General features: G+C 39.9%; 1 protein-coding gene across 1 annotated transcript in view; it reads right to left on the bottom strand.

The window, feature by feature from the left end:
• Positions 1 to 27,155, bottom strand: part of MALT1 (MALT1 paracaspase) — a 68,452-nt gene that overhangs the window by 9,413 nt on the left and 31,884 nt on the right. The window contains exons 5-8 of the mRNA XM_029910908.1: positions 22,907 to 22,939; positions 18,326 to 18,529; positions 4,168 to 4,345; positions 1,767 to 1,841 (exon numbers count right to left, since the gene is read on the bottom strand). Of these exons, the coding sequence (XP_029766768.1) occupies positions 1,767 to 1,841; positions 4,168 to 4,345; positions 18,326 to 18,529; positions 22,907 to 22,939 (490 nt within the window). The remainder of the gene's footprint in view (positions 1 to 1,766; positions 1,842 to 4,167; positions 4,346 to 18,325; positions 18,530 to 22,906; positions 22,940 to 27,155) is intronic.

Raw genomic sequence — 27,155 nt, 5'->3', positions numbered from 1 at the left:
ACACACATATATATATATAAAAATAAATTTAAAATGTGTTCTGACACTCAGTAAAAAAAGTTAAACTGCACTTCTCTGTCCCCTCAGACACTGAACTTGTAGTCTTTGTGTAAGATGGCAGTTATATGGGAAAAGCCATCAATTCCTTTGGGTTTCTGTGGTTCTTTCATGTCCTGGGACCAACATGGCTATGGTAAGACATGACATGTCATAGTTCAGGGCAACTGCATCTGTATTCCCCCTCTATAGTCCAGCAAGGGCCCTCATTCTCAACTTCAGGTTCCCTGGCTGTCACCTCTCTTGGGTAGAGATATGCATTTCAATTCCTCCTGACCAGGCTATTTCCAGGTTGCATAGCTCTCTGATTATACTGTGAATTCCCCAAAAAAGTCAGATTGCCTAAGCATATCTGCTTTGTCTTTCTCCTCAGAGATGTTGAACAGTGCAATTGCCAGAGTTATTAATTACACACAGCACTTCCTATGCAAGCCTATTTTATTCTTAGGTATAATCTTTAGAGAAAACATTCAATACAGTAAAAGAACCCACATGCATGCTAATAAGCTTACTGGATCTCACCCAAGATGGGCTCTGAAAGGCGAGTCCTTGAAGCCCCCTAGACCTTCCCAAAGGGTCTCTTTTGTGGTTACAAGTTCATAACAGCCTTAGCTCAAAACTAGCACCCTCATGAAAAGTTTATTCCATCCCTCATATAGTTCAGGGGGTCTTTGAGCTGGAGTTTTCAGGAACAGACAAACTGTAGACAGTGGGTTTTTCTCCCTAGGGAGTGGCTCCAAAAGGTCTCCCTGTACTTCCTAGAAAACCCACTTCTCATGTGTTGTCCCAAACAGTTCTTTGAAGTTCCTAGCATTTAAATTGGTCACGTCCCTAGAAAAATTACATACAATCCTACAACTCAAACAATCGCATTTTTAATACAATGACTCCACAGGTATTAAACCTAATTCAATAAAATTCATATTCAGGATACTGTAGGAAATTGCCATCTGTCACAAATAAACATATTTCAATCATTATGGGCATATGGAATAAACTTTTCTATTTCTCCATAGTTTTTAATATCAAACTAATGTTTATTAAAAATGAGCGGGAGCATCCCTGAAGTTGACTATTAAAATAATTGCAGGTGAGTCATTCAGCAAGTTAGGGAGATGAGCTGTAGCGTCTACTGCTTTTGAGGGCAGTACCTCACATTTGAATGGGGAACAGCAAATAAACCTATTAAAATATACATTTGATATGTCTACACTCAGGCTATGTCTACACTTAAAACGCTATAGCTGCACCTGAGCTGCTATAGCACTTCAGTGTAGATACACACTACAGCAACAGGAGGGGTTCTCCCATTTCTGTAGTTCATCCCCCTCCCCAAGAGACAATAGCTAGGCTGACAGAAGAATCTGTCCTTTGATCTAGCAACATCTAACCGTGGGTTAGGTCGGCTTAACAACAGTCACTCAGGGGTGTGGATTTTTCATACCCCTGAGCGATTCACTTGGGTCGATCTAACTGTTTAGTGTAGACCTGGCCGTAGCCAGTAGATCTCTAAAATATCAAGACAGAATTAAGGGCAATTTTAATAATTCATATAAATAGACCAGGGATAGCATAGGAACATATATTAGAGATGAGTTACTGGTGCTCTTACACTACTGAATGGACTATTTTTTTAAAAAGTCAACTAAATGACCACAGTGGTCCCTTCTGGCCTTGCAATCAGGTGGGGCTGGAGGAAGTTTCCTTACGTTGCATATCCAAAAACGATGTTAGCTGTAACCTTCAGGGCATCCAAGATTAGAATGGTATCATCATACTCATTTCTATAATAAATGGAAACGAAAGTACAGAATGTGACTCTGACAATCCAATCATGCAAGTGTTACAGTGTACGTCATAGAAAAACAGATAATTTTTCTCTCTTTTCTTTCTTTAATCAGGAATGAATCCACTGATGGTAAACAAAATTAGCTGCATCAACATTTTCATGAAACTAATATTACGCATTGACTAGATGAGAGCACCTCATATTAACAGCTGTTGAATTTGGCCATGGTCCTAGCAAGAAGTCTTTGAAACCACTGGAAACTGTCAGTCATTTTAGGCTAATGAAAACTGGATGGTTTTTCTTTTCAAAAAGAAACATCAGCAAGGTTGAGATGTGAAAATCTGCCATATTTCTTACAGACATTTTTGTTTTGGCCATTGGAATGTGACGTTTAATTGGGTTATTAATGTTACATTAGCAATGAAGTTCACAGGCTCTGGAAACACTGTAGCAGTCATGAGGAATAATCTCTCTGGTAATAAGTCACCAGGACTAGATGATATTCACTCAAGAGTTCTGAAGGCACTCAAATGTGAAATTGCAGATCTACTAACTGTGGTATGTAACCAGATGACTGGAGGATAGCTAAGTAACACCAATTTTTGAAAAAGGCTCCAGAGGTGATCCTGGCAATTACAGGCCAGTAAACCTAACTTCAATACCAGGCAAATTGGTTGAAATATAGTAAAGAACAGAATTATCAAACACACAGATGAATCCAATATGTTGGGGAAGAATCAACACAGCCTTTGTAAAGGGAAATCATGCCTCACCAATCTATTAGAATTCTTTGAGGTTGTCAAAAAATATGCGGACAAGGGTGATCCAGTGGCTGTGGTGTAGGACTTTTTCTGAAAGCCTTTGACAAGGTTCCTCATCAAAGGCTCTTAAGCTAACTATGCAGTAATGGGATAAAAGGTAACTTGTTTTCTATCTTTTAACCCATGGTGGGAATAAATAGTCAGTTTTCACAATGGAGAAAGGTAAATGGCCAGGTCCCCCAAGGATCCATACTGGGACTAGTGCTGTTCACCATATTCATAAATGATCTGGAAAAGAGGCTAAATAGTGAGGTGGAAAAGTTTGCAGGGGATACAAAATTACTCAAGACAGTTAAGTCCAAAGCAAACTTTGCCACCTCACTGTTTCACAAAACTGGGTTACTGGGCCGCAAAGAGGCAGATGAAATTCAATGTTGATAAACAGTAATGCATATTGGAAAACATAATCCCAACTATATACATGAAATGATGTGGAGAAAGTCAACTAAGATTCTTTAAATTAAAATAAATCTGCTAAACCTTTCAATTTTTTTAAACTTGCATATACACCTCTACCCTGATATAACGCGGCCCGATATAACAAGAATTCAGATATAACGCGGTAAAGCAGCGCTTCGGGGGGGCAGGGCTGCGCACTCTGGCAGATCAAAGCAAGTTCGCTATAACGCGGTTTCACCTATAACGCAGTAAGATTTTTTTGGCTCCCAAGGACAGCGTTATATCGGGGTAGAGGTGTATATTTTTCAGGAGGCAGGAGAAAGCATCATCCAGTATCACTGGCATAAAAGGAGTCAACAAAAATCTATTTGTCTTCAAAAATGTCTGAAATGAAGGACTTTGCATCAGTTCCATATTATCAAAGGTTTCTACATATTAACTGAAGTGGCTCTTAACACAAAATCTTCCAGCCACAGCAGTCTTATGATGCAGCAGACAGCAGAAATCTCTGCTGACTTAAAACTCTTATCAGTTTTATCTAGCTAGTTTGATGCTTTAGTACATTTCTCTTTAACCTGTTGAGTGGATAGGTTGTATTTGTATGCAAAAATACATAATAAGCTGAATTACCACCTTCATGTTTTCACATGGGGCCTGATCCAAACCGCAGTTAAGTCAACTGAAAGATTCCAAATGACTTCAATAGGCTTTGGAGCAGTCTCTAAGATCTCTCAGAACCCACTGGAGCTAGAAATTCTCTCCAACCTCCATCCACCTAATTACTCACAAAAACATTTATAGCATGAAGTTCCACGTGTGGTTCTAGCTTCCTCCCTATTCCCTGGAGGCAGCTGATTATTTGGTTTGTTTTTTTGGTTGGCTGGGTTTTGTTTGTTTTTTTAAGTATGCTCCCCACTTCTCCAGTAGTAATTTGCTGTTGCTGTGTGAAAGCTAAAGAAAATAGGAGTTTCACACTTTGTGTCTGAAAGTAATGAGATCTGTAGTCACTCTAGCCTTCTTCACCCCCCCCCCCCACGAAAAGGAAACTGATTAATCCACAGTTACAATTTACAGTAAGCATTTCAAGACTAGAAATCCTACCTTTTTCTACACATATCCAGTAAAAACACATTGAGCCCAGTCTCTTTTTCCTGCATCAGTTTGAGTATATTCTGCACGCACAAACAGTTTGCAGACCGATAGGGATTTGGGGCATCAATTGGAACCATGAAACTGTTCCCATAGTTTTCATAGCCATGGCCAGCATAATATAATAAACCTGAAAGGAAAAAGCAGAAATGATTATATGGTATATGCACACATTGAAAAGTCATCACTGACTGCACTGGGGCCAGAATTTTACCCATTACATCTACAGTATGTGTTTGAGAGAAATTAAACATTTTTGTTAATCCAGGTAGAGTTTTCAATTAATATCATCAATGATTGGGCAGAAAGTCAAAATAAAAATAGGCAATTATCAACCCTACTATGTGCAAACATAACATGAAGAGTTTGGGTAAGTAAAATTGTTTTAACACAAGACAGTAGGTACTTATGAAATAACATTGCTTTAGATTAACAATGTACTAGGGAAATATGATCTAGATGAAATTACTATAAGGTGAATGTACATCTGGTTTAAAAACCTCGAAGAGTACAGTAGAATCTCAGAAGTACAAACACCTAGGAAATGAAGGTTGCTCTTAACTCTGAAACGTTCGTAACGCTGAACAAAACATTATGGTTGTTCTTTCAAAAGTTTACAACAGAACATTGGCTTAATACGGCTTTGAAACTTCACTGCAGAAGAAAAATGGTGTTTTTAACCATCTTAATTTAAATGAAACAAGCACAGAAACAGTTTCCTTACCTTATCAAGTCATCTTAAAAAAAACAAAAAAAAAACCACTTTCCCATTTTTTTAGTAGTTTATGTTTAACAAAGCACCGTACTATACAGTATTTGTGGGGGTTTTTTTGTTTTTGTTTTGGCCTTTGCTGCCTGATTGTGTACTTCCAGTTCCAAATGAGGCCTGTGGTTGATTGGTCAGTTTGTAACTGAGGTTCTACTGTACTTATCAATGTCAAACTGGGAGGATATAGCTAATGGGGTACCAGAGGGGATCAGTCCTGTGTCAGATACTATTCAATATTTTCATTAATGATTTAGGCAATGGAGTGGAGAATATATTTAGAAAATATGCAGACACCAAACTGGGAGGGGTCATAAGAATTTTGGAGGACAGGATTAGAATTCAAAATGATCTTGACAAATTAGAGAACTGCTCTGAAATCAACAAAATGAAATTCAATAAGACAAGTGTAAATTACTACAAGTAGAAAGGAAAAAAATAAATCAAATACACAACTACAAAATGGGGAATAACTAGCTAGGTCACAGTACTGATGAAAAAGATCTGGGGGTTGTAGTGATTCACAAATTGTAGTGATGAACAATATATGATTCAGCTGTGAAAAAGCTTCATATTAACAGATGTGTCATACATAAGATCTGGGAGGTAATTGTCCCACTCCACTCGGCACTGGTGCCTCAGTTGGAGTACTGCATCCAATTCTGTGTGCCACACTTTAGGAAAGATGTGGACAAACTGAATTGAATCTAGAGAAGAGCAACAGAAATGGCAAAAGGTTTAGAAAACCTGATCTATGCGAAAAAGTTAAAAAAACGGAGCATGTTAAGTCTTGAGAAAAGACAACTAACTGGGGACCTGATAGCCTTCAAATGTGTCAAGGGCTTATTTAAAGAAGACTGTGATCTATTATGCTCCATGTCCATGAAAGATTGGAGGAGAAGTACTCGGCTTAATATGCAGCAAGGGAGATTTAGGTTAGATATTAGGAAAAACTTTCTAACTATAAGGTTAGTTAAGGTCTGGAATAGGTTTCCAGAGGCGGCTATAGAATTACCTTTATTCGAGGTTTTTGAGAACAGGTTGGACAAATATCTGTCAGGCATAATTTAGGTTTACTTGGTCCAGCCTCAGCGAAGGGGCTGGACTTGATGACTTCTGTGATTCTGTCATTCTACTGACTAGTATAAAGAAGATGCCCTTGAAGTCTGAATATAACTATTTGTAAAAATCCATTTAGCAACTACAATTACAGCCTGTTGTGGGAGTATAGTGCATAATTTATACTAGGGGTTCTCAAAACTTCATTGCACCATGACCTCCTGCTGACAACAAAAATTACTTACATGACCCCAGGAGAGGGACCGAAGCCTGAGCCCACCCGAGCCTCATCACCCCGGCGGCGGGGGGGGGGGGGGGGGGGGGGGTGGGGGGGTGGGGGAAGAGGGTATCAAAGCTGAAGCTCAAGGGCTGCAGCCCCAAGCAGGGATCCTTTAACTGAGCCCTGCCACCCAGGGCTGAAGCCCTCAGGCTTCAGCTTAGGCCCCAGGCAGTGGGGCTCAGACTTCAGCCCCAGACCCCAGCAAGTCTAACAGCAGCCCTGGTGACCCCATTAAAACAGGGTCATGACACACTTTGGGGTCCCGACCCACAGTTTGAGAATCACTGATCTATACAAAAGGTTAAACTGTGCATAGGTGAGTGAGCAGCTGTACTAACTTGTATAATCAGCTCCTGCACATGCACACCTGCATATCTGTGAGTAAGTTCAGATTTCATATTACACTGAAAGGGATAATACTGAATTATATAGCTAAAAGTTACAAACATATTTAACGTTAAAGGGATACTGTCAACTTAAAAAGACACACTTGTCTGAAAACTTTCCCCCACTACTACCATGAGTCACCAAAATTACTCTAACTAAACGATTAGAGAAGACGTATTTCTATTTTTCCAGCTTGCTTACTCTTTGCATTTGGCATTACTTTGTGTATCATCATTTTCATTGTTTCCACCATATAGCCAGCTTCTCCATTTGTATTTGTGAGGTTTTTTTAATACAGCAATAGGAGAGAGAAATATTTTGAAGTTTAGAAAAAAACAATTGTTACATCATAAAAATTGGCAGGACACAGGACTAGGTATCTATTATTAAACTACTTTAACTCTTTTTAAAGCAGATCTTTTCTCTAAGTTTGTTTACAGGTTCAGAATCCATGACTGGTGGGTGGGTGTGTCTCTCTCTCTCTCTCTCCTGGATAATTAACAAAAAAAAAAACAACTTTTTTTCAAGTTAAAGTCTTACTAGACTGGTTAGGGTAACACCTTAAAATAATTTTTGAATCAAATCTGTAATAAATATGCGCTTATAGTACTTTAAGTCTTCAAAACATTCTATAAACATTTAACAGAAAATTTTACTACACAGTTAAGTATTTTCTTACTGCAATAGGTTAACTTTAGCCCAAACCTTAGATTTAGCCTATTGTGAATACAAATACTTGATATCTTGCCTTGATAAGACAACCAGTTAAATCAAATTTGCAATAAAACTATCTAATCTCAGTATCAAATACAAAAATTATGACAGTGAATATGATTTCTGCCTTTTGTAAATTTTTATGGTATATTAATTCTTTATATAACTCACAGGCTTATATAACGTCGGAATTTCCCCATTGCCTCTTCCTGGTATTTCCTTAACTTCTCTATTGCAGGATCTGGTTTTAAAAGGAACTTTAGACAGCAGTACACTCTAGTTGCCAAGCCAGATCCTGAGTTGCTGAAAGTTATTATCAGTCAATTGAAGAGTTATGACAATATATGCCAGCTATGGATCTTCCTCATAGCCCCTATGACTGGGGCTCTATACAAATAAAATAAATGAATGGAATTATGAAGCACCCATCACCATAAGATTTGAGCACTCAGAATGTGAAAATAGCATAAGTACATTTAAAACACTGAAATCACCTATATCAAAGTCAGCTTTTATATTTAGATAGCTAGATGTACATTTTAGTTATTGTAATAAAAGAAAAGCAACTTCAACTCAACTACAGTCCTTTGTGTTTCAGAAATACCATGATATTGACATGGCACTTCTAAGCTAAACCAACAATTTCAATTATTTATAAGCTTCCAAATCATTAACAACTACAGAGAGACCTTGAAAGTTGCTACATATAATGAGCACAGCTCACAACTCAATGGAAAACTGTAAACCTAGATTCAGAGAAAAGATAAGTGCACAGAAAGCAAATACAAGGCAAGTTAGAGCCTAAAAACTGTTTAAACGCCACTTGAATTGTGATGCCATTCAAACCTGGCAGAAGCTCAGAGACTCACAATAGCATCACTTGATTAAAAAGGTACAATTCTAAAGTGGTTACAGTTGATATAACATCTAGTTAAAACAATTTACAATATAAATTAAATTAAAAGTAAGACAATTATAAGATTCCTGTGGTTACAGCTGACTGGTGAGTTTTGAGATGTTAGAAAGCAACTTGTGTGCCAAGCATCTGCTTAATAGGCAATTTGGGCATGATCCTAAAGTACCTCATTCAAAGCATGCTGTATTCAAAGGGATCCTTTAAAATGCTTTGGATCTGACCCTAAATTAGTAAGACTATTTATTTATCCAGGTCTAAATATGCAATAATGTACCTAGAGATCCACTCACCCCAGACCAGAAAACAACCACCGCTGAAGTACAAGTTAAAACAGCCCAGGTGTCTAACAAACAGAGTCAGAGTCAAACCCCCTTAAAAAGAATGTTGCCCCAGACTTTTCTGCCCTATTGTATCAATCTAGTACCACTGTTATAGTGGCCAAACCATTCCACAGCTTACACAACCCATGCCTGTAAGCAGAAGAAAACAGCTTTAGTAATGACCTTTGGTAGTCACCCAACACCACTAAGAGCATATCATATGTAACTGGGGATGGAAACAATACAGCATTTCATCCCTCAACTCTAAATAGCCTCCCAGGGTCAACACGTATTTTACTTCAATATTGAAAATACTGCTACTGTCATACAGACATGCTCCTGAGCCTAATCAACTTCCTAATCAGATACCAATTCAGGATGCCTTCACATTTTACTTACCCCCATTCATTAGCCTATTGACTTCACTGGGACTGAAGCACATGCTTAGATGCTTTCCTGAATAGGGACGTTTTCCTGAATCATGGCCTTACATTGTTTACCCACCTGAACTCATAATTATTCTCCTTTGTCTAGCCAATGTTACCAGCGATTTAGAAGCACCCTCTCACAGTCAACCCATTCCTACACAAGACCAAATGGAAAGCTGAAAAAATTTCCTTGTAGAACAACTCATGGAAGTAGCTATTGTGCAATATAGGGCATGGCTACACTTGCAGATGTGGAGCGGTTTGAGTTAAACCAGCCTTCGTAGAGTGCAGTAGGGAAAGCGCTGTAGTCTGTCCACACTGACAGCTGACCGCGCACTGGCGTGGCCACATTAGCAGCTCTTACAACGGCCACAGAGAGCAGTGTATTGTGGTAGCTATCCCAGTATGCAAGTGGCTGCAATGTGCTTTTCAAATGGGGGTGGGGTGGGAGTGTGACAGGGAGTGTGTTGTGTGTATGTGGGGGGAGAGAGAGTGGGTTTTTGGGGGGCTGAGAGCCTGTCAGCATGCTGTCTTGTAAGTTCAGACAGCAGCAAACCTTCCCCTCCCCCCCCCGCCTCTCTCTCTCTCACACAGCATTCCACAGTAACGGTTGCTTTGTCTCGGAGCAGATAAGCAGCCGGCGGTCAAACGGAGATTTCAAAGGGCATATCCAAAACAATGACAAGAGTGGCCACTTGACTTAAGGGGATTATGGGACGTTTCCAGAGGCTGATCAGAGTGCAGTAATGCAACACTTTGTTCACACTAATGCTGGGGCGCTCCAGTGGGGGCGCATCAACGTTATTCTACTCTCTGAGGTGGAGTACCAGGAGCGCTCTAGCCATGGAGTCAGAGTGCTCTACATGCCTTGCCAGTGTGCACGGGTAGTGAGCTAGTGCGCCCGTGGCTCCTTTAATTCGCTGTAACTCGCAAGTGTAGCCAAGCCCGTAAAACACAATTCTTGGCACCTACTCATCTAGGTTCAATTCAATATAAAAAAATCTTTAATAGATTTTTCTGGACACCAGCTAGATTACAAGCACCAATCCCTATAAACGTGAGCACTTGCCTACTTCACATTCTCTGGTAACTGAAAAGTTATCACCTCCCCCACCACACCCACAAGAAATTCAAAGCCTGGCATGTAAGGTGGGAAGAGAAGATCCAGGAAGTTTTTGGAAAGTGTAGGGGACAATTTCCTGGTGCAAGTGCTGGAGGAAACAACTAGGTGCAGAGCTCTTCTAGACCTGCTGCTGACAAACAGGGAAGAATTAGTAGGGGAAGCAAAAGTGGATGGGAACCTGGGAGGCAGTGACCATGAGATGGTCGAGTTCAGGATCCTGACACAAGGAAGAAAGGAGAGCAGCAGAATACGGACCCTGGACTTCAGAAAAGCAGACTTTGACTCCCTCAGGGAACAGATGGGCAGGATCCCCTGGGAGAATAACATGAGGGGGAAAGGAGTCCAGGAGAGCTGGCTGTATTTTAAAGAATCCTTATTGAGGTTGCAGGAACAAACCATCCTGATGTGTAGAAAGAATAGTAAATATGGCAGGCGACCAGCTTGGCTTAACAGTGAAATCCTTGCTGATCTTAAACACAAAAAAGAAGCTTACAAGAAGTGGAAGATTGGACAAATGACCAGGGAGGAGTATAAAAATATTGCTCAGGCATGCAGGAGTGAAATCAGGAAGGCCAAATCGCACTTGGAGTTGCAGCTAGCAAGAGATGTTAAGAGTAACAAGAAGGGTTTCTTCAGGTATGTTAGCAACAAGAAGAAAGTCAAGGAAAGTGTGGGCCCCTTACTGAATGAGGGAGGCAACCTAGTGACAGAGGATGTGGAAAAAGCTAATGTACTCAATGCTTTTTTTGCCTCTGTCTTCACAAACAAGGTCAGCTCCCAGACTGCCGCACTGGGCAGCACAGTATAGGGAGAAGGTGACCAGCCCCCTGTGGAGAAAGAAGTGGTTCGGGACTATTTAGAAAAACTAGACAAGCACAAGTCCATGGGGCTAGATGCGCTGCATCCGAGGGTCCTAAAGGAGTTGGCGGATGTGATTGCAGAGCCATTGGCCATTATCTTTGAAAACTCATGGCGATCGGGGGAGGTCACGGATGACTGGAAAAAGGCTAATGTAGTGCCCATCTTTACAAAAGGGAAGGAGGAGGATCCGGGGAACTACAGGCCAGTCAGCCTCACCTCAGTCCCTGGAAAAATCATGGAGCAGGTCCTCAAGGAATCAATTCTGAGGCACTTAGAGGAGAGGAAAGTGATCAGGAACAGTCAGCATGGATTCACCAAGGGCAAGTCATGCCTGACTAACCCAACTGCCTTCTATGAGGAGATAACTGGGTCTGTGGATGAGGGGAAAGCAGTGGATGTGTTATTCCTGGACTTTAGCAAAGCTTTTGATACGGTCTCCCACAGTATTCTTGCCAGCAAGTTAGTTAAAGTAGTATGGGCTGGATGAATGGACTATAAGATGGATAGAAAGCTGGCTAGATCGTCGGGCTCAGCAGGTAGTGATCAATGGCTCCATGTCTAGTTGGCAGCCAGTATCAAGTGGAGTGCCTCAAGGGTCGGTTTTGTTCAATATCTTCATTAATGATCTGGAGGATGGCGTGGACTGCACCCTCAGCAAGTTTGCAGATGACACTGAACTGGGAGGAGTGGTAGATACGCTGGAGGGTAGCGATAGGATACAGAGGGACCTAGACAAATTAGAGGATTGGGCCAAAAGAAACCTGATGAGGTTCAACAAGGACAAGTGCAGAGTCCTGCACTTAGGACGGAAGAATCCCATGCACTGCTACAGACTAGGGACCGAATGGCTAGGCAGCAATTCTGCAGAAAAGGACCTAGGGGTTACAGTGGACGAGAAGCTGGATACGAGTCAACAGTGTGCCCTTGTTGCCAAGAAGGCTAATGGCATTTTGGGCTGTAAAGGTAGGGGCATTGCCAGCAGATCAAGGGACGTGATCATTCCCCTCTATTCAACATTAGTGAGGCCTCATCTGGAGTACTGTGTCCAGCTTGGGGCCCCACACTACAAGAAGGATGTGGAAAAATTGGAGAGTCCAGCGGAGGGCAACAAAAATGATTAGGGGGCTGGAGCACATGACTTATGAGGAGAGGCTGAGGGAACTGGGATTGTTTAGTCTGCAGAAGAGACGAATGAGGGGGGATTTGATAGCTGCTTTCAATTACCTAAAAGGGGGTTCCAAAGAGGATGGATCTAGACTGTTCTCAGTGGTACCAGATGACAGAACAAGGAGTAATGGTCTCAAGTTGCAGTGGGGGAGGTTTAGGTTGGCTATTAAGGAAAACGTTTTCACTAGGAGGGTGGTGAAACACTGGAATGGGTTACCTAGGGAGGTGGTGGAATCTCCTTCCTTAGAGGGTTTTAAGGTCAGGCTTGACAAAGCCCTGGCTGGAATGATTTAGTTGGGAATTGGTCCTGCTTTGAGCAGGGGGATGGACTAGATGACCTCGTGAGGTCCCTTCCAACCCTGATATTCTATGATTCTAAGATACAGGAGGTTTCAGGCTTCATTAGCTTGAAGAGTAATGGACCACATCAGTCTTAGAGAGTATAAGACCACATCTGGCATTCAACCTTTGATCTTCCACTTGAATTAACACAGCAGTACTATGAAATGATCTCTGCTGCAACACACTAACTTAGGTATTTAAAAGATTTTTTTAAACTATGCAAATGAACATACTAGCGTGAATAATTCAGTTGTGGCTGTGCATGCATACATATGAAAACCACAACAGAATAACTGTTGCGTAGGTGTAATTTTAAGTAAAATTAATTCTCTTGTGATTGTTTTAAATATACAGAAGTATTTTACTCAAGAGTGGGATACAAATAAACTTATGTCTAAATTAATGCCTTCCTTGTTTTAGCTAGTTATATCATTCTGCAAATGCTCTCCCTGTATATGGCTGGTACCCTATTGCTAAACTATCTAGTTTAGTAACTGATCACCAATCATAGGCATTATCTACAAACTGGCTTCTAAGGCAGAACTTAAAACCACTTGATTGTGTTTGTTTGCTCAATAGACTTGGCCAGTTTATTTTGAATGGTCCTATTTTAACAAATCACTATTACGTATACGCTAGTTGAAATGTTGGAAATTGAATGCTTGACATTGCTTTTACAATGAAGGTGAACACTTGGATACTTGTTGCAGCATCTGTGTCTCCAATTATATTCCTGCTTTAAGGATCACAGGGTCAATGTAAAAAGATTAGGGGCCAAATTCTGCTCTTATTTACATCAGAGTACATGAAGAGTATCTTCACTGATGTCAATGAAGTCAGAGAGAAAGAGATCAGAATGAGTCCCTAGGTTTATGAAGTTTCTTCACTTTGCTCCATTAGAGAGCTGGTATCAATTACCAGTCACGGTAGAAAGGTTTGAAATAACTGAAGAGTTAGCAATTTAATTTGTACTACTTAGCCATTACCTGGATGCCATATGGTATTAAAACATATTTACCCAACTTTCAGCACGTAAATAATCCCAGTGAAGTCAGTGCTTACAACAGCCACTGATAAGACAGTATTAACATCTTGGTCCTTGGTATTTCTGGGCCAAATTTAGGCCCTATTCTGTTTAAAGGCAGTCAGCCATTTATTAATATTGTACAAATCATCAACAACATAGGCTTGTATTCTAACCCTGACACAGAACAAGACAGAGCTTTTTATGTAGATTAATCCTGCCAAGTACTAAAGGAGGGGTGACAGGATCACAGATAGGTTTATTTTAAAATGGTAACTGGATTTCTTTCCTGTCATGGGACAAGTAACTGGGTTAAGGATATCTGATGAGCAGCCAGCAAAAGTATTTAAGATGCAATGGTCACAAACAGTTATTGTACTAACATCAGGATCAGAAGTGAAGTTCATCACAGAAATCAACATTTTAAGTGATCTCCAGAGTTTTTACTAAGAAAACAGCCAGATTACTTTCAATCTTTAAAATTTATGCTGTTACATCTCTCATCTCATTTATATATGATGAGCACAATAATTCTGCATTGCATTTAATATCAAATATATTGAGGAACTAAAGTACCGAGACCACCATCACCAATTTGTTTATCAGTTCTACTTTTAGGGAACAGTATTTGAAATGCCACATTCCTGGCAGCAAGTACTAATTACACAATGTCATGGTAAATATCATGAATATCTGAAACAAGGTCTAAATGGGGGTAGCAGCTGTGCCTCTTATGTTTGGAGCTGTGCCCACTAACATGTAATAAATCACTAGCAATTTATACCCTGACAGCATATTTTATATTGCTTCTGAGACACTAATAGTCACTATCCAGAATGATCATTTAAATGATAAAGTAATTTATGAAGGTTTAATGCTAAACTTTACTGGGAGAGGCCATGCTTGGCTTTCACAGATATCAGCTAGATGGAAAAACGAAGGTTAAACTATATAAACGCACTTTGCAAATGCTCTCACATAGAGCCAGTATGAACTACATCAAAGCCTCTGGTCACTTATTTTTTTAAATTCATGTTAACAGCTAAGGTAAACAGAGAGCCTTAAACAGAATAGGAGTCCATAGCTCCCCCAAACACACAAGAAACAACATAAGTATTTTACATGAGAGGCAAATGGAAGTCATACCATCAGAAAGTCTAGTGAACTTTACAGCCACAATAGATTTCCATATGATTGTGAGTCTTTGTTCTGATATATAAATGGTGAAAGATATTTTGAATGTCAGGTCAGCCAGTCCTACATGTATCAAGCATCAGGTATCACATGAGTGTGAAAGCCACACAAAGAAATAACTTCATGTGGGCCTGGCACCCGTTTGAGTAAAATACCAGATTAAGCAGTTTCGTGGCTGAATTTAGGTAGGGGTGGAATTCTAGAGCCATTTGTATAGGACACAAGTTTAGCATTCTAGCCTCTGTCCTAAATCCTTATTTTAAAAGTAATGTACACAAAAACAGCTTTTAAAAAAAATCAAATCTAGCTAGTCAGCAACAGACCTCTCTTCACACTCTGCATCAGATAATTCAGGGTGGCCTGCTCCCTAATAAAGCAGTAAAGTTTTGTCTGAATTGATCTATTCCACTTCCAAGATAGCAGAGACAGTGACTCAACTTCCCCCTTCAAGATGAGACTTAGGAAAGACAGATCCATTTTCCATGCCACACTCTCTTGAGAAAATTGTTGATACATTTTGCCAATATAGCTCAATCACAGTACTGAGCAATGACTCACTTGTAAGGCAAGTTTTTAATGACAAAAAACTCCACCAGAAACTAGCATACAGTTAATTTGTGACTTAAATCATAAACCTGTCCAGGGGGAAAGGGGAAGTTTAAGCTCAATGTGACACCAGATGTCCAATATTCATCCTGTAAACTAGTTTGCACATCCATAAATTTGTCAATATCTAGGGGATATCATAATAAATTAAAACTTATTAAAGTTAGCCCTGTGTTGCAAAGTACACTTTTATCTCAATCCTGAAATAGCTTATAGCTGCCATTTTTTAACTTATTTCTCCCTGTCATTAACCACATATTGAGCTCCTGACACAATATGTGAAGATATATGAAGGGGCAAATCCTGCAGTATTTATTCAGAGAGAGGTTCCAACAGAGGTGTTCACTAACAGTTCTGTTTGAGTTCTGCCAGAATTGGGACTGTGATGGGTTCGGTCACAGAGACCCCCTTGGGACTGTCACCCGATGTGCTGAAATGACCTCTGAGCCCGTTTTCCCTGCCAGCTTGGGACTCCAGAACCCTGCTTTGTTGAGCAGACACTAGCCTGCTGAAACACAGACCCAGGTCTGGTCCACGCCCCCAAAGCTGCAGACTTTAACCAAAAACTGTTCAACAGTTTACTTGCCTCCAGCACCCAGACGCTCAGCTCCCAATGGGATTCCAAGCCCCAAATAAATCCGTTTTACTCTGAATAAGCTTATACAGGGTAAACTCATAAATTGTCCGCCCTCTACAACACTGATAGAGAGATATGCACAGCTGTTTGCTCCCCCAGGTATTAATCACTTACTCTGGGTTCATTAATAAACAGAAGTATAAAAAGTAGGATTTAAGTGGTTTCAAGTAACAGACAGAACAACGTAAGTCACTAAAGCAAAATAAAGCAAAAACACTCAAGTCTAAGCCTAAGAAACCGATTACAGGTAAAATCTCACCCTCAGAGATGTTCCAATAAGCTTCTTTCACAGACTAGACTCTTTCCTAGTCTGGGCCCAATCCTTTCCCCTCGTACAGTCTTTGTTAGTTCCAGCAGACATCTTAGGTGGAAAGCAGGGGTGTTCTCATGACTGGCAGTCCCATTTGTTCTGGCCCCCCGCCCCCCTTGTATAGCTTTGGCACAAGGCAGGAATCTTTTGTCTCTCTGGATCCCCACGCCTCCTTTTAAATGGAAAACTACCAGATTTAAGATGGATTTCATTACCAGGTGACATGGTCACATGTCACTGTAAGACCTCATTCTTCATTACTCACAGGTTGGCCCACACGTACACAGGAAGGCTTGCAAGTAAATAAACCATCCACAACCAATTGTCCTAGTCAATGGAACCATCAAGATTCTAAACCACCATTAATGGCCCATACTTTGCATAATTACAATAGGACCTCAGAGTTATACTTCATATTTCTAGCTTCAGATACAAGAATGATACATACATACAAATAGGAGGAATATATTCAGTAGGTTATAACCTTTGTTATGATACCTTACAAGAGACCTGTCACACAAAGATATGCTTATGAGTGTGAATATGATGTAACTGGAATATTTCCATAAAACATTGAGTGCAACGTCACAGGGACCTTAGGATTTAACACTATTTGATGAACCCTTGGCCACTTGAAGTTGCAGACAAGCAACAGCATCAGAAGTTCATAGCATTTCTTTCACTAGAGTTCCCAGCTTCTCTCTCTACAATCTAAAGGTGACTTATAAAGACAAACAAATTTAGTTAGTGTCTTTTTTGTTTCTTCATGATGTATACAGAAGGCCTAAAATAGTGGTGTTAGCTTTTTTTAAAAGCTTTCTCAGCTTGTTTTTCAATATTAGAAATTCAGGTTTGTCTACCCTTCCCCCCATAGAGAATTACTGCAGAACTAGCAGGACAACATTTAGATTGCAAGGTCTTCAGGGCAGGGATTGTTTCTTAGTCTATGTATGTACAGCGCTGAGCTTACCGGGGTTTCAAGTTGGGTTTAGGCTTCTAGACATTACTGTAATACAAATAAACTATTATTATTACTACCCATGTAATTTAAGGCTGAGAAAGCTTCCCCCCTCCAGTTGCCTGGTTTTCCAGCGAGACCTCCAGCAAAAAAAGGAAAGACAGGACCTGATAGTCCCAGGGTAAACAAACAAGCAGAAAAGGAACTTATTTAGGTGTCTTGAAGAAGCAAGACAACTTTTTCCTCATTTGCACATCATCTTTAAGTTGTAGGAGTACAAAGTTAACAAAATATAGTGAGTGTAAAGTTGCAAATGCATGCAGCACAATGACTCAAAGGGCTCATTCGTGATTTTGTAACCAGTTAGTGGCAAAAAGAACAGGAGTACTTAGTCTCTAAGGTGCCACAAGTACTCCTGTTCTTTTTGCGGATACAGACTAACACGGCTGCTACTCTGAAACCAGTTAGTGGCAGATAACTAACTGGTTACAAGTAACATTGTTTCCTCACAGCTTCTTTTCTGCCATTGCAAGTAGGTTTGTGCATTTACATCTGCTACACTGCCTAACTGTATTGGTGCATTCTGGGAAACACTACACAGCGCTGATTCTTGCTTCGTGTTTTTTTCCCTAGATCACAAAACTTATTATGCATGTCCCACTACCAAAACAAGCCACACAAATGCAGCAATCTTTAGCAAATAACAAACCTTTTTAATGTGAAAGTATGTAGCAGTATTTAGCAGAATACTATACATTTAGGTGTGGTTAAAAGAGGCTCAAAGATTTTATCTCTTCACTAATAAAAGCAACAATACCTTTTACTCAAAGCCACAGAATGTGTTGGCGGGTGTTTAACTCACTTCCTCCTTCCCCCCATATACATGCTATTTACAGTGAAGTCTGCTTTACAATCAAGTAGGACTTAGTGATCTGGCAGAGAGGTGTAAGTTAATGTCTGAGTATTCTGACTCAAAAATGTTTTACTAAATTAGTTGGACATATCGTGACTTTCTTACCATACACTCCTTTGTCCAAAAGAAGTAAAAATTCATCCACTGCATTCCGCATCTCAGATTCAGTAAGATCGAGAAGAGAAACAACTTTGAAATCCAGCTGTCTCAGCAAGTTGGTCAATTCATAGACATCCACCATTGGAGCTTTCAGCTGAGGGTGATTCCAGTAGCTCATGTTTCCTATTAACAAAGCTACCTTGTCAATTGCTGCAAAGAAATGAAAACATTTTTATACATTGAGTCAAATATTTTTTTTAAAAGATGAGCTATTCTCAAATCTAAGTGCATGTACAATATTTAGTACATTAAAAAAAATGGCTCTGTGCCAGCAAAGAACTCTTCTAGGTGCCTGGTTTAAAATTTCATTAATTTCCAATCACTTGCTCTGAAAAAGCCTGGGAAACCAAATAAGTCTTGCAGTGTGTCCTGAAGGTGAACAAAGTATGTCCTGAAGGTGAACAAATGCATCCAAAGCTTCTTAACTGGCTGTTCTGTCAATAAGTCAGTCACTACTGTACCTATGATTCTCTGCCTGCCTCGAGTTAGCATCTCTCTTGAAGTGCAAGAAAGTAGTTCACCCTCCATAACAGTATTGAAATGTATCTGAATCAGTATTACATTGCCTGTGCCAGTATGCAAATACTATACCCAAGTTTTCTATGCAACCCTATATTCATAGGCACGTAACTTTCCAAAACATTTCCATAATAAATCTTCCATGCTAGATCTCTCCCAAAATGTGAAATTTGGAGGTCTGAGCAAGAATTGCTATAGCGTTTTTAGAGCATTGGAGAGCCTCTAAGTGAGAAGAGAACCCCTTCCTCTCCATTAATAACTTGCTATATTGTTTAGACCAGAACTACATTAAAAATAGCTGAGGTTTGAGAGTTTAATGTAAAAGTGGACAGTACTTATTGAAGACTGATGCCTTTATCGGATTATTCAATCAAAACTAATGTATTTTCCAAAAATTTAAAGCATTTTTGTGCTGAGCACGAACAGATTCTCTCATTAAGACCCAGATCTTGCACTGAGAATTGCATGACAAATTCCCTCTTCCGCTCCCCCAAATACACACAATGACGTCAACTGGACTCCCGCTGCATGCATGAAAAGTCACTTGCAGGATCAGAGTCTAACTTCCATTACCTTCAAGGCCAATGATTCAGTGTGCATGCATGTGCAGCTTGGGAAAGTGCACACCTTCAAAACTGCTTTGGAAGCAACTATCTGGTTTTGTCTGCCTACTGCTTGTTAACCTGTACCCTTTCACCTCCCCAAAAAAGATTCATAGCATCTTTATCATTAAAACTTTTTTTGCAGCTGAAAAGCTCCAAGGCCTTGAATAAGCTTGACCTATTCTACAGCCACAGACTTGCAGTCACTCAATCTGCCTAGCAGGATACCCTTGGAGCCTCCAAAACAGAGAAAAGTATTCGTTTGGGTCCACATTTCACAACATTTGTTCAGCATATTGATAAGACAAATTTAAAGTTTTCAGATGTGTGAATAAAAAACAACCAAGGCTCCGTGGATACCTGTTCAAGTGGCAAAAAAAATTTGCTTCAAAGTCTATTTACTGTTTGGGCTGTTCACAGTTTGAGTGAAAGAGAGAAACGGATCATTTATAGGAGGTGCTATAACTAGCTATGCTACAATATAATGAAAGTCATTTTAGACTTAAAAAATTATACACTTTCAAGGCTTCAATAACCACCTATTTAGATGTTTTGTACAATGTTGTGTCAATGTTGTCCAAAAAAATGCAGTGTTGTCAGCATAAATAGGCTATTCTTACTTAACACTACAAATTAGGAGCTATAAATTAATAAAAAATTGCATGCTATCAAGTCTAATTAAATTGCTTAAACATACACAAGTTCAATTTCCATTTGCTACTGGTCTATTATGCCAGTAGAGTTCATGAATATCTTGGATATGAACTCAATGCTTTTTCTAGAAAGGGTTTAGTGCAAGGATGTTTGAATAAATCCATGTAAAGAGCTTCTAATTAAGGTCATGGAAGCACTAACTCTCAACTATGATTTTAATAGAAGAGGAGGTTGTACCTGGAATTTGTGTATTAGTTGCTAGTAAACTGGCTACCAGAATTAGATCCTATCATACACAATTTAATATCTGAAATCACACCACGTTAAACTTTGGTAGCAAGCTTATTGACACTAGTCAGTGATCATTCAAAACTGTTGATAAAGATTTGAGAGAGACTGAAATTGCATGATTCAACACATAACTTCTGCCCAATAACTGACTGTGATACTGGGAGAGGTACTGGTAACAGGGAAAAATCACAACATTTTTAATGAGGTACTGAGTTTCAACTTGTGCTGGATGTCAAGAGGTATCAGATCCATTTTATTTCTACCGTGTGGATTCTTCTGTATAAACACAAGTGAATTGGCTCAGGCAAAAACAGCAATCAATTTCTCTCTGTAGTGACTTATTATGGCATGGAAGCCTGCCATTATGCACACAGCTTGTATCTTGCTGTTTCAACAAAATGCTTTGACCTTTTATTGTTACAGTCTATGTTTATTCTCTTTCACAAGGAAGGTTTTTAGCCAAAGAATCCAATTCCAATGGACGTTTTCAAGCTACCTCAAAGCCAAATCCCATAAAATGGACAATGGAGTAAGAAATTCCCCTTGTCTAAAAGAAACTAAGCATCAAAGTTGTTGCTTAACCTAGACATTAGGAATTCTAGGACTGTAACAAACATGGCACCAAAGGTGCTATGATGTGTCTATGCCTGTAAGCTATGAGGTTCTTTTAATTGTCTATTTATAGACTTTATGATTTCTGAGAATCAAATGCTGGAATCAGGTTGAACATAGGCATATATTTTGTATCTTCCATTCAGGACACCTAACAATCAAAGATAGACTACTAAGGCAATCAGACTGTCAAAAATACGTAACTTAGAATGTTTGCAATGAAGAGGTAACATGGCCTTTTTTTGGCTGATCAGAGATTTCCAGCCCAAATGCAACGAACCTACACACAAAAGAGAGTACTGAATAAGGCCAAATGGTATGGTTATATTTCACAAGAAGGTCAAGCAAGACAGATTTTACAAGAAGATGGAAGTCCAGATGTGCTAACAGAGTGGTTTCAAGTTAATAAAAGACATGTCCCAATTAGATAGGCCCCTTGTAACGTGTAGAGACCCCCTTTCACCTTCTCTCTCCCCATCACTTATTTTTTCTTTGAAGAACAATCTCTACTTACAAGATTAAAATCACACAATAAAGTTAGGAAACATATTATATCTCTAGTAGGGTTGCCAGGCATCCGTTCACCAGTGCAGCGGGGGTCCCGGGCTAAGGCAGGCTACGTGCCTGCCCTAGCTCAGCACAGCTCCCAGAACAGGCTGCCAGGTCCTTATGGCCCCTGGGAGGCTCCCCAGACTGCCCCTGCCCCAGTGCTGGCTCCGCAGCTCCCATTGGCCAGGAACTGCGACCAATGGGAGCTACAGGGGCATTGCCTGCGGGCGCGAGGGCAGCACGCGGCGCCTCCCTGGCCGCCCATGCGCCTAGGGGCGGCAGGGACCTAAAGCCCACACCCCCAGTCCAGAGCCCATACCCCCACTGCACTCCAACCCCCTGCTCCAGCCCCAGCCCCACCCCCTCTCCCACACCCCAAACCCCTCATCCCCGGGCCCACCCCAGAGCCCTCATCCCCCTCCCACACCCCAGCCCCCTACCCCAGCCCGGTGAAAGCGAGTGAGGGTCGGGGAGAGTGAGCGACGGAGGGAGGAGGGATGGAGTGAGCAGGGGCAAAGCCTTGGAGAAGGGGCAGGGGCCGGGTAGGAATGTTGGGTTTTGTGCAATTAGAAAGTTGGCAACCCTAACCTTTAATAAAGTATGGCAAAACTCATCTAATAAGTGTATTGAAACACTTACCGTGACACTCAAACACTATGTGCGTGCAGTCAGTGCACATATTTCCAGCAGAAGGCATTTGTTGCAGCCAAGGTGTTCATGTACTGACTGAGGAACACCTATTACTATTGTGCTGTTTATATTTATTTAATTAAAAAAAACCTCGTTCCATCTTAATCTGAAGGCATAGGTGATCATGTAGCACAAAGGCAGGCGTGATGGAATACAAGAGAGATTCATACAGTAAGCTATTTGGTGCTCATAAACAGATTTATAACTCAGGTGTCCCACGCTAAGAAAAAAAAATAGTGGAAGACAAAAGTTTTCACTTATCAGACAAACTACAATCACCTTTTGTGTGAAACAATTCTAATTCTACCATCTGAGATTGTCAAACCATTCAAATACTTCACCAACATACATGTTGAGACCACAGACACAAGGAGCTAGAAATTATGAGAACTGAAAGGCAATTCAATACCAATTAATTTTAAATAAAGTTTTCTAACCAAAACACCAATAAGCTGCAGAGATTTTTATGCCTCTCAATATAGCTTTTAAGTATACTGCAGACCTATTGCCCTAGCAATGGTAGAAAAAGGCCACAATAACTGATTTAGATTCAGATGCACATTTCTTGTTCAAGATATACATTATTTATCATGGATATGAAACTACTCACCAGAAGGCCTGTCAGCTGATTGCTCTTGAAAGTCTATTTAAAGAGGAAAAACCATGGATCATCAGTAGTTTCAAATGTAGTTGTGTACATTAGAGAAACAAGTGGTGCATTTGTTTAATTTAAGACAGCTCCCTATTTCAGCTAGTTCTTTTCTATAGCTTGGTGTGGTCTTTATTTCCTTTCTAACTTTGCAGCACAAGTTTTCATTCTTAATGCCTAGCAATATGAGTTATTTGCTGTTATCCTAATTTCCCACCCTACAGCACATTTGCTCTAGTAGGATATGTATGGTGGGGGGTTTTATACCCTGAACCTGAGATGGCAAGGAAATGTGGATTTTGATCTTACAAAACTACGTTAGTATTTTCAATAAAATCTGAAATGCTGTACAGTATATCCTCTCTGATCAGATGTATTGCAAGGAATCAAACAGATCATGAGTTGGGCTATGTTCTATATTCAGCAAGGTTGAGAATTTGCGTTGCTAGAAATTCTTTAAATTTTTATTTTACCACTCGCAGTGGTATGGAAGAGCTAACAACGACATTCAGTGCTGAACAACAGGTGGGTGAAATGCCTAACCCTTTTGTTAACATGCATATATTATGACAACCCTGTCAATAGATTCTCTTGGAATGTAAATTAACTCTTAGCAAAAGTAAACATGTCTTCTGTGTCCAGCACAGGAATTACATGGCCTTTACGATGTGACCTTTTTGGGAAACCAGTGTCTGGGATAATCCCTAATGGAGTAATATTTGAATCTCCAACACAAATAACAAATGTGTATCAAATTAGATTAGTTTGATCTCCAATCTGATTGACACTATATCATCACAACCATTTTTATGTTTGGCAGCCAGACACCTTAACTCAATAAGACTTCATTCTAGCAGCAGATACTCTGCTAAAAACAGCATCACGTTGAAACATCTCAAGTACAAAGATCACATACAGAAAGCTAACAAAAAACAAAACAAAAAAAAAGGATTTATTTTTTACGATTAAGTGACGTGCCGTAGTTTTGCAACTATATAAACTGATTTGCTGGGTTATCTTCAAATTATACTAATTTATTTTAGTGCCCTCGACATGACAGTTAACATTTTCAATAGATATATGTGTAACGCTGGCAAACCAGATGCCTGTTTATGCCAAGGTCCCCTGCCTCATTTGGATACTAATAAACATATAGCGGGAATCAGTCTGGTTCACCTGTGTGTTAGTACTGATGAAATAGGTATTAGAGTTATAAAAATATGAGTAGTGTTTAGGCTTTATTGAATTTTTGTAAATTGCTGCATGCATTAATCTTACAATATGGGATACAGATGATGACATACGTAAGATATTTGAGCATTTGCATTGTAAGCCTCTGTAACTGTGCAAGTCATCAGACAGGAGAGAAACATTAACTAGTGTGAAAAACTAGTCTCCAATAGGACATGTTATCTCCCACCTGACAAAGAAGGTCCATCAACACCATACGAACTATTGTGGAACATCAGAGGACAAAGGACTGTTGATTGCTCTGCTCCCCTTCTCGCCCCCTCCCCATTCCCCATGAAAAGAAGAAATGCAAGTGAATTCCTTTCACCAGCTAAGTTTGCAACTCCAATCAGAAGGGGAGTGGGGAAGAATAAAAAAAGCCCTAATGGAGGAGAAACTCTCTCTTTGCTGCTTGGACTCTAGGGGTGCAAGATTTCTAGGCATAAGCAAGGCATCCCCAGCTGCTTAGTCTGGGTTAGCCCTAAGGGACACAATGATCTTGCTTATTATAAAAGCTTCTATTACCTTTTGAAACTTAAGATAGGAACTCATTTGGGTATCTATGTTTACCTGCTTTAAACTTGTAAATAACGCTTATTTCCTTTTCCCAGTTAGTAAATCTTTAGATAGTTCATTATAGGATTGTCTACAAGTGTTGTCTCTGATGTGAGATCTAAAGTGCAACTGACTTGGATAAGTGACTTGTCCTTTGGGACTGGGAATAACCTAAATATTATTGTGATACCTAATGTAAGGGACCATCTATCACAAAGGCAAGCTTACCTGGGTGGAAAGATAGATCAGAGTCCCCAAGAGCAGTGGTTCTCAAAGCCAGTCCACCGCTTGTTCAGGAAAAGCCCCTGGCAGGCCGGGCCGGTTTGTTTACCTGCCACGTCCGCAGGTTCGGCCGATTGCGGCTCCCACTGGCCGCGGTTCACTGCTCCAGGCCAAAGGGGGCTGCGGGAAAGGCGGCCAGCACATCCCTTGGCCCGTGCCACTTCCCGCAGCCCCCTTTGGCCTGGAGCAGCGAACCGCGGCCGGTGAGAGCCGCAATCGGCCGAACCTGCGGACGTGGCAGGTAAACAAACCGGCCTGGCCCGCCAGGGGCTTTCCCTGAACAAGCGGCGGACCGGCTTTGAGAACCACTGCCCAAGAGGACTGTCTGTGACTCCACGTTAAGGCTGTTATCATGCTTGAGGAGTTTACACTTGATACTTAAATTTTGCCAATTTAATTATAGATTAATTATAGAACTCACAACCAATTTGGGGTTTGTGCCCTGCTTCTTATCAGTCTGTCCAGAGGTTGGTACTCATGCTCTTGAGTGACTGCCAGACAGCTTGACAGTGTGACTGAATCAAAACCCCAGATCTAATACACCTGAACTATGCAAATGAAACTTAAATTTTGCAGCTCTGATCTATTCAGTTTTTAATGTACATTTCAAATCTGAAATTAAAGCTGTTTATTTCAAAGCATGTACTACTTACCAGGCTTTCCAAGACTACTAAACTCTTCTGTAGAGAAATACATAAAAATAATGAAATTACAGTTTTGATAAACAAGAAGCAAAATAAACATTGGTCATAAAAGGGATTAACTATTGTATTCTGTATTTAACAGAAGCTGAAGGCTAGAAAAGCAAGCTCTAAACCTGGACAAATTATTTAAAAAAAAAATATATATATATATATATGTATTTTTATAGTTTAGTAAATTTATCCCTTCGCAAGCTTCCACCACACACACAAAACAAAAAACTACTAGTTGATTTACATCAAAATACGAAATATGATTAGGTACGGTACTCAGATTTCATTATAGTGTCTATATCAGGGAATAGACACAACAGAAACACTAATGGGGAAAAATATATAGAATATACTTCACCCAATTAGTCCATAGACATTCAAGCAGCTTTAATGACAAGTGAGAAAACAAACGGAATCACACATATGAAGATATTTGTTTTTATGAACATTCTAAAATGGCACTATACTAAACAAGAATGTATTTATTTAAAAAAAGAAATTAAAGACATTTCCGGGATGATTTTCAGAAATATCAAACATTCACAGGACTCTCTGATTTTTCATTTCAGGGATTTTAATGGGAGCTGAGGGAAAATTTATTTCAAGTGCCAGGAGACAAAAATCTTCTAGTCAGTTGGGTGAAACTCACACCAAAGCAGGGGGCCCACACAAGACCAATCTGACATGGAAAGTATTCTGTGTAAAGAGCTCAATACTGCAAGGTACTTAGCACCTACATGTTCCATTTACTTTTGGCACTAGGCCCCTTACAGAGGCTGAACTAGTTCATTGGGCCTCATACAAGCTCTGTATACTGGTGAAAAAATGCTTCATGATAGCTTAACATTGCGCTCCTCCCTGTTTCTTCCAATGTATCTGTTAATGTTAGGGCTCTTAAATGATTAAAAACAAAAAAAAAAGAGTCACAATTGCAGTTTTAATCGCAGTTAAACAATAACAACATACTAATTTAAATTCAGCATGGAAGTATGTCCTCTGGAATGCGGGTCAAAGCATGAAGGGGCATACAAAAGTTTCACATATCTGGCACTTAAATACCTTGCAACACCAGCTACAAAAGTGCCATGCGAATGCCTGTTCTCACTTTCAGGTGACACTGTAAATAAGAAGCGGGCAGCATTATCTCCCGTAAATGTAAACAAACTTGTTTGTCTTAGCGATTGGCTGAAGAAGAAGTAGGACTGAGTGGACTTGTAGGCTCTAAAGTTTTACTTCATTTTGTTTGAGTGCAGTTACGTAAAAAAAATTCTACATTTGTAAGTTGCACATTCACGATAAAGAGATTGCACTACAGTATTTGTATGAGGTGAATTTAACAATACTATTTCTTTTGTTTTTTTAACAGTGCAAATACTTGTAATCAAAAACAAATATAAAGTGAGCACTGTACACTTTGTATTCTGTGTTGTAATTGAAATCAATATATT

Source organism: Terrapene carolina, unplaced genomic scaffold (assembly GCF_002925995.2).
Source record: "Terrapene carolina triunguis isolate 2854851 unplaced genomic scaffold, T_m_triunguis-2.0 Scaffold69, whole genome shotgun sequence".
Lineage (NCBI taxonomy): Eukaryota > Metazoa > Chordata > Testudines > Emydidae > Terrapene > Terrapene triunguis.
The sequence above is the reverse complement of the archived record's forward strand: the minus strand, read 5'-3'. Positions and strand labels throughout refer to the sequence as shown.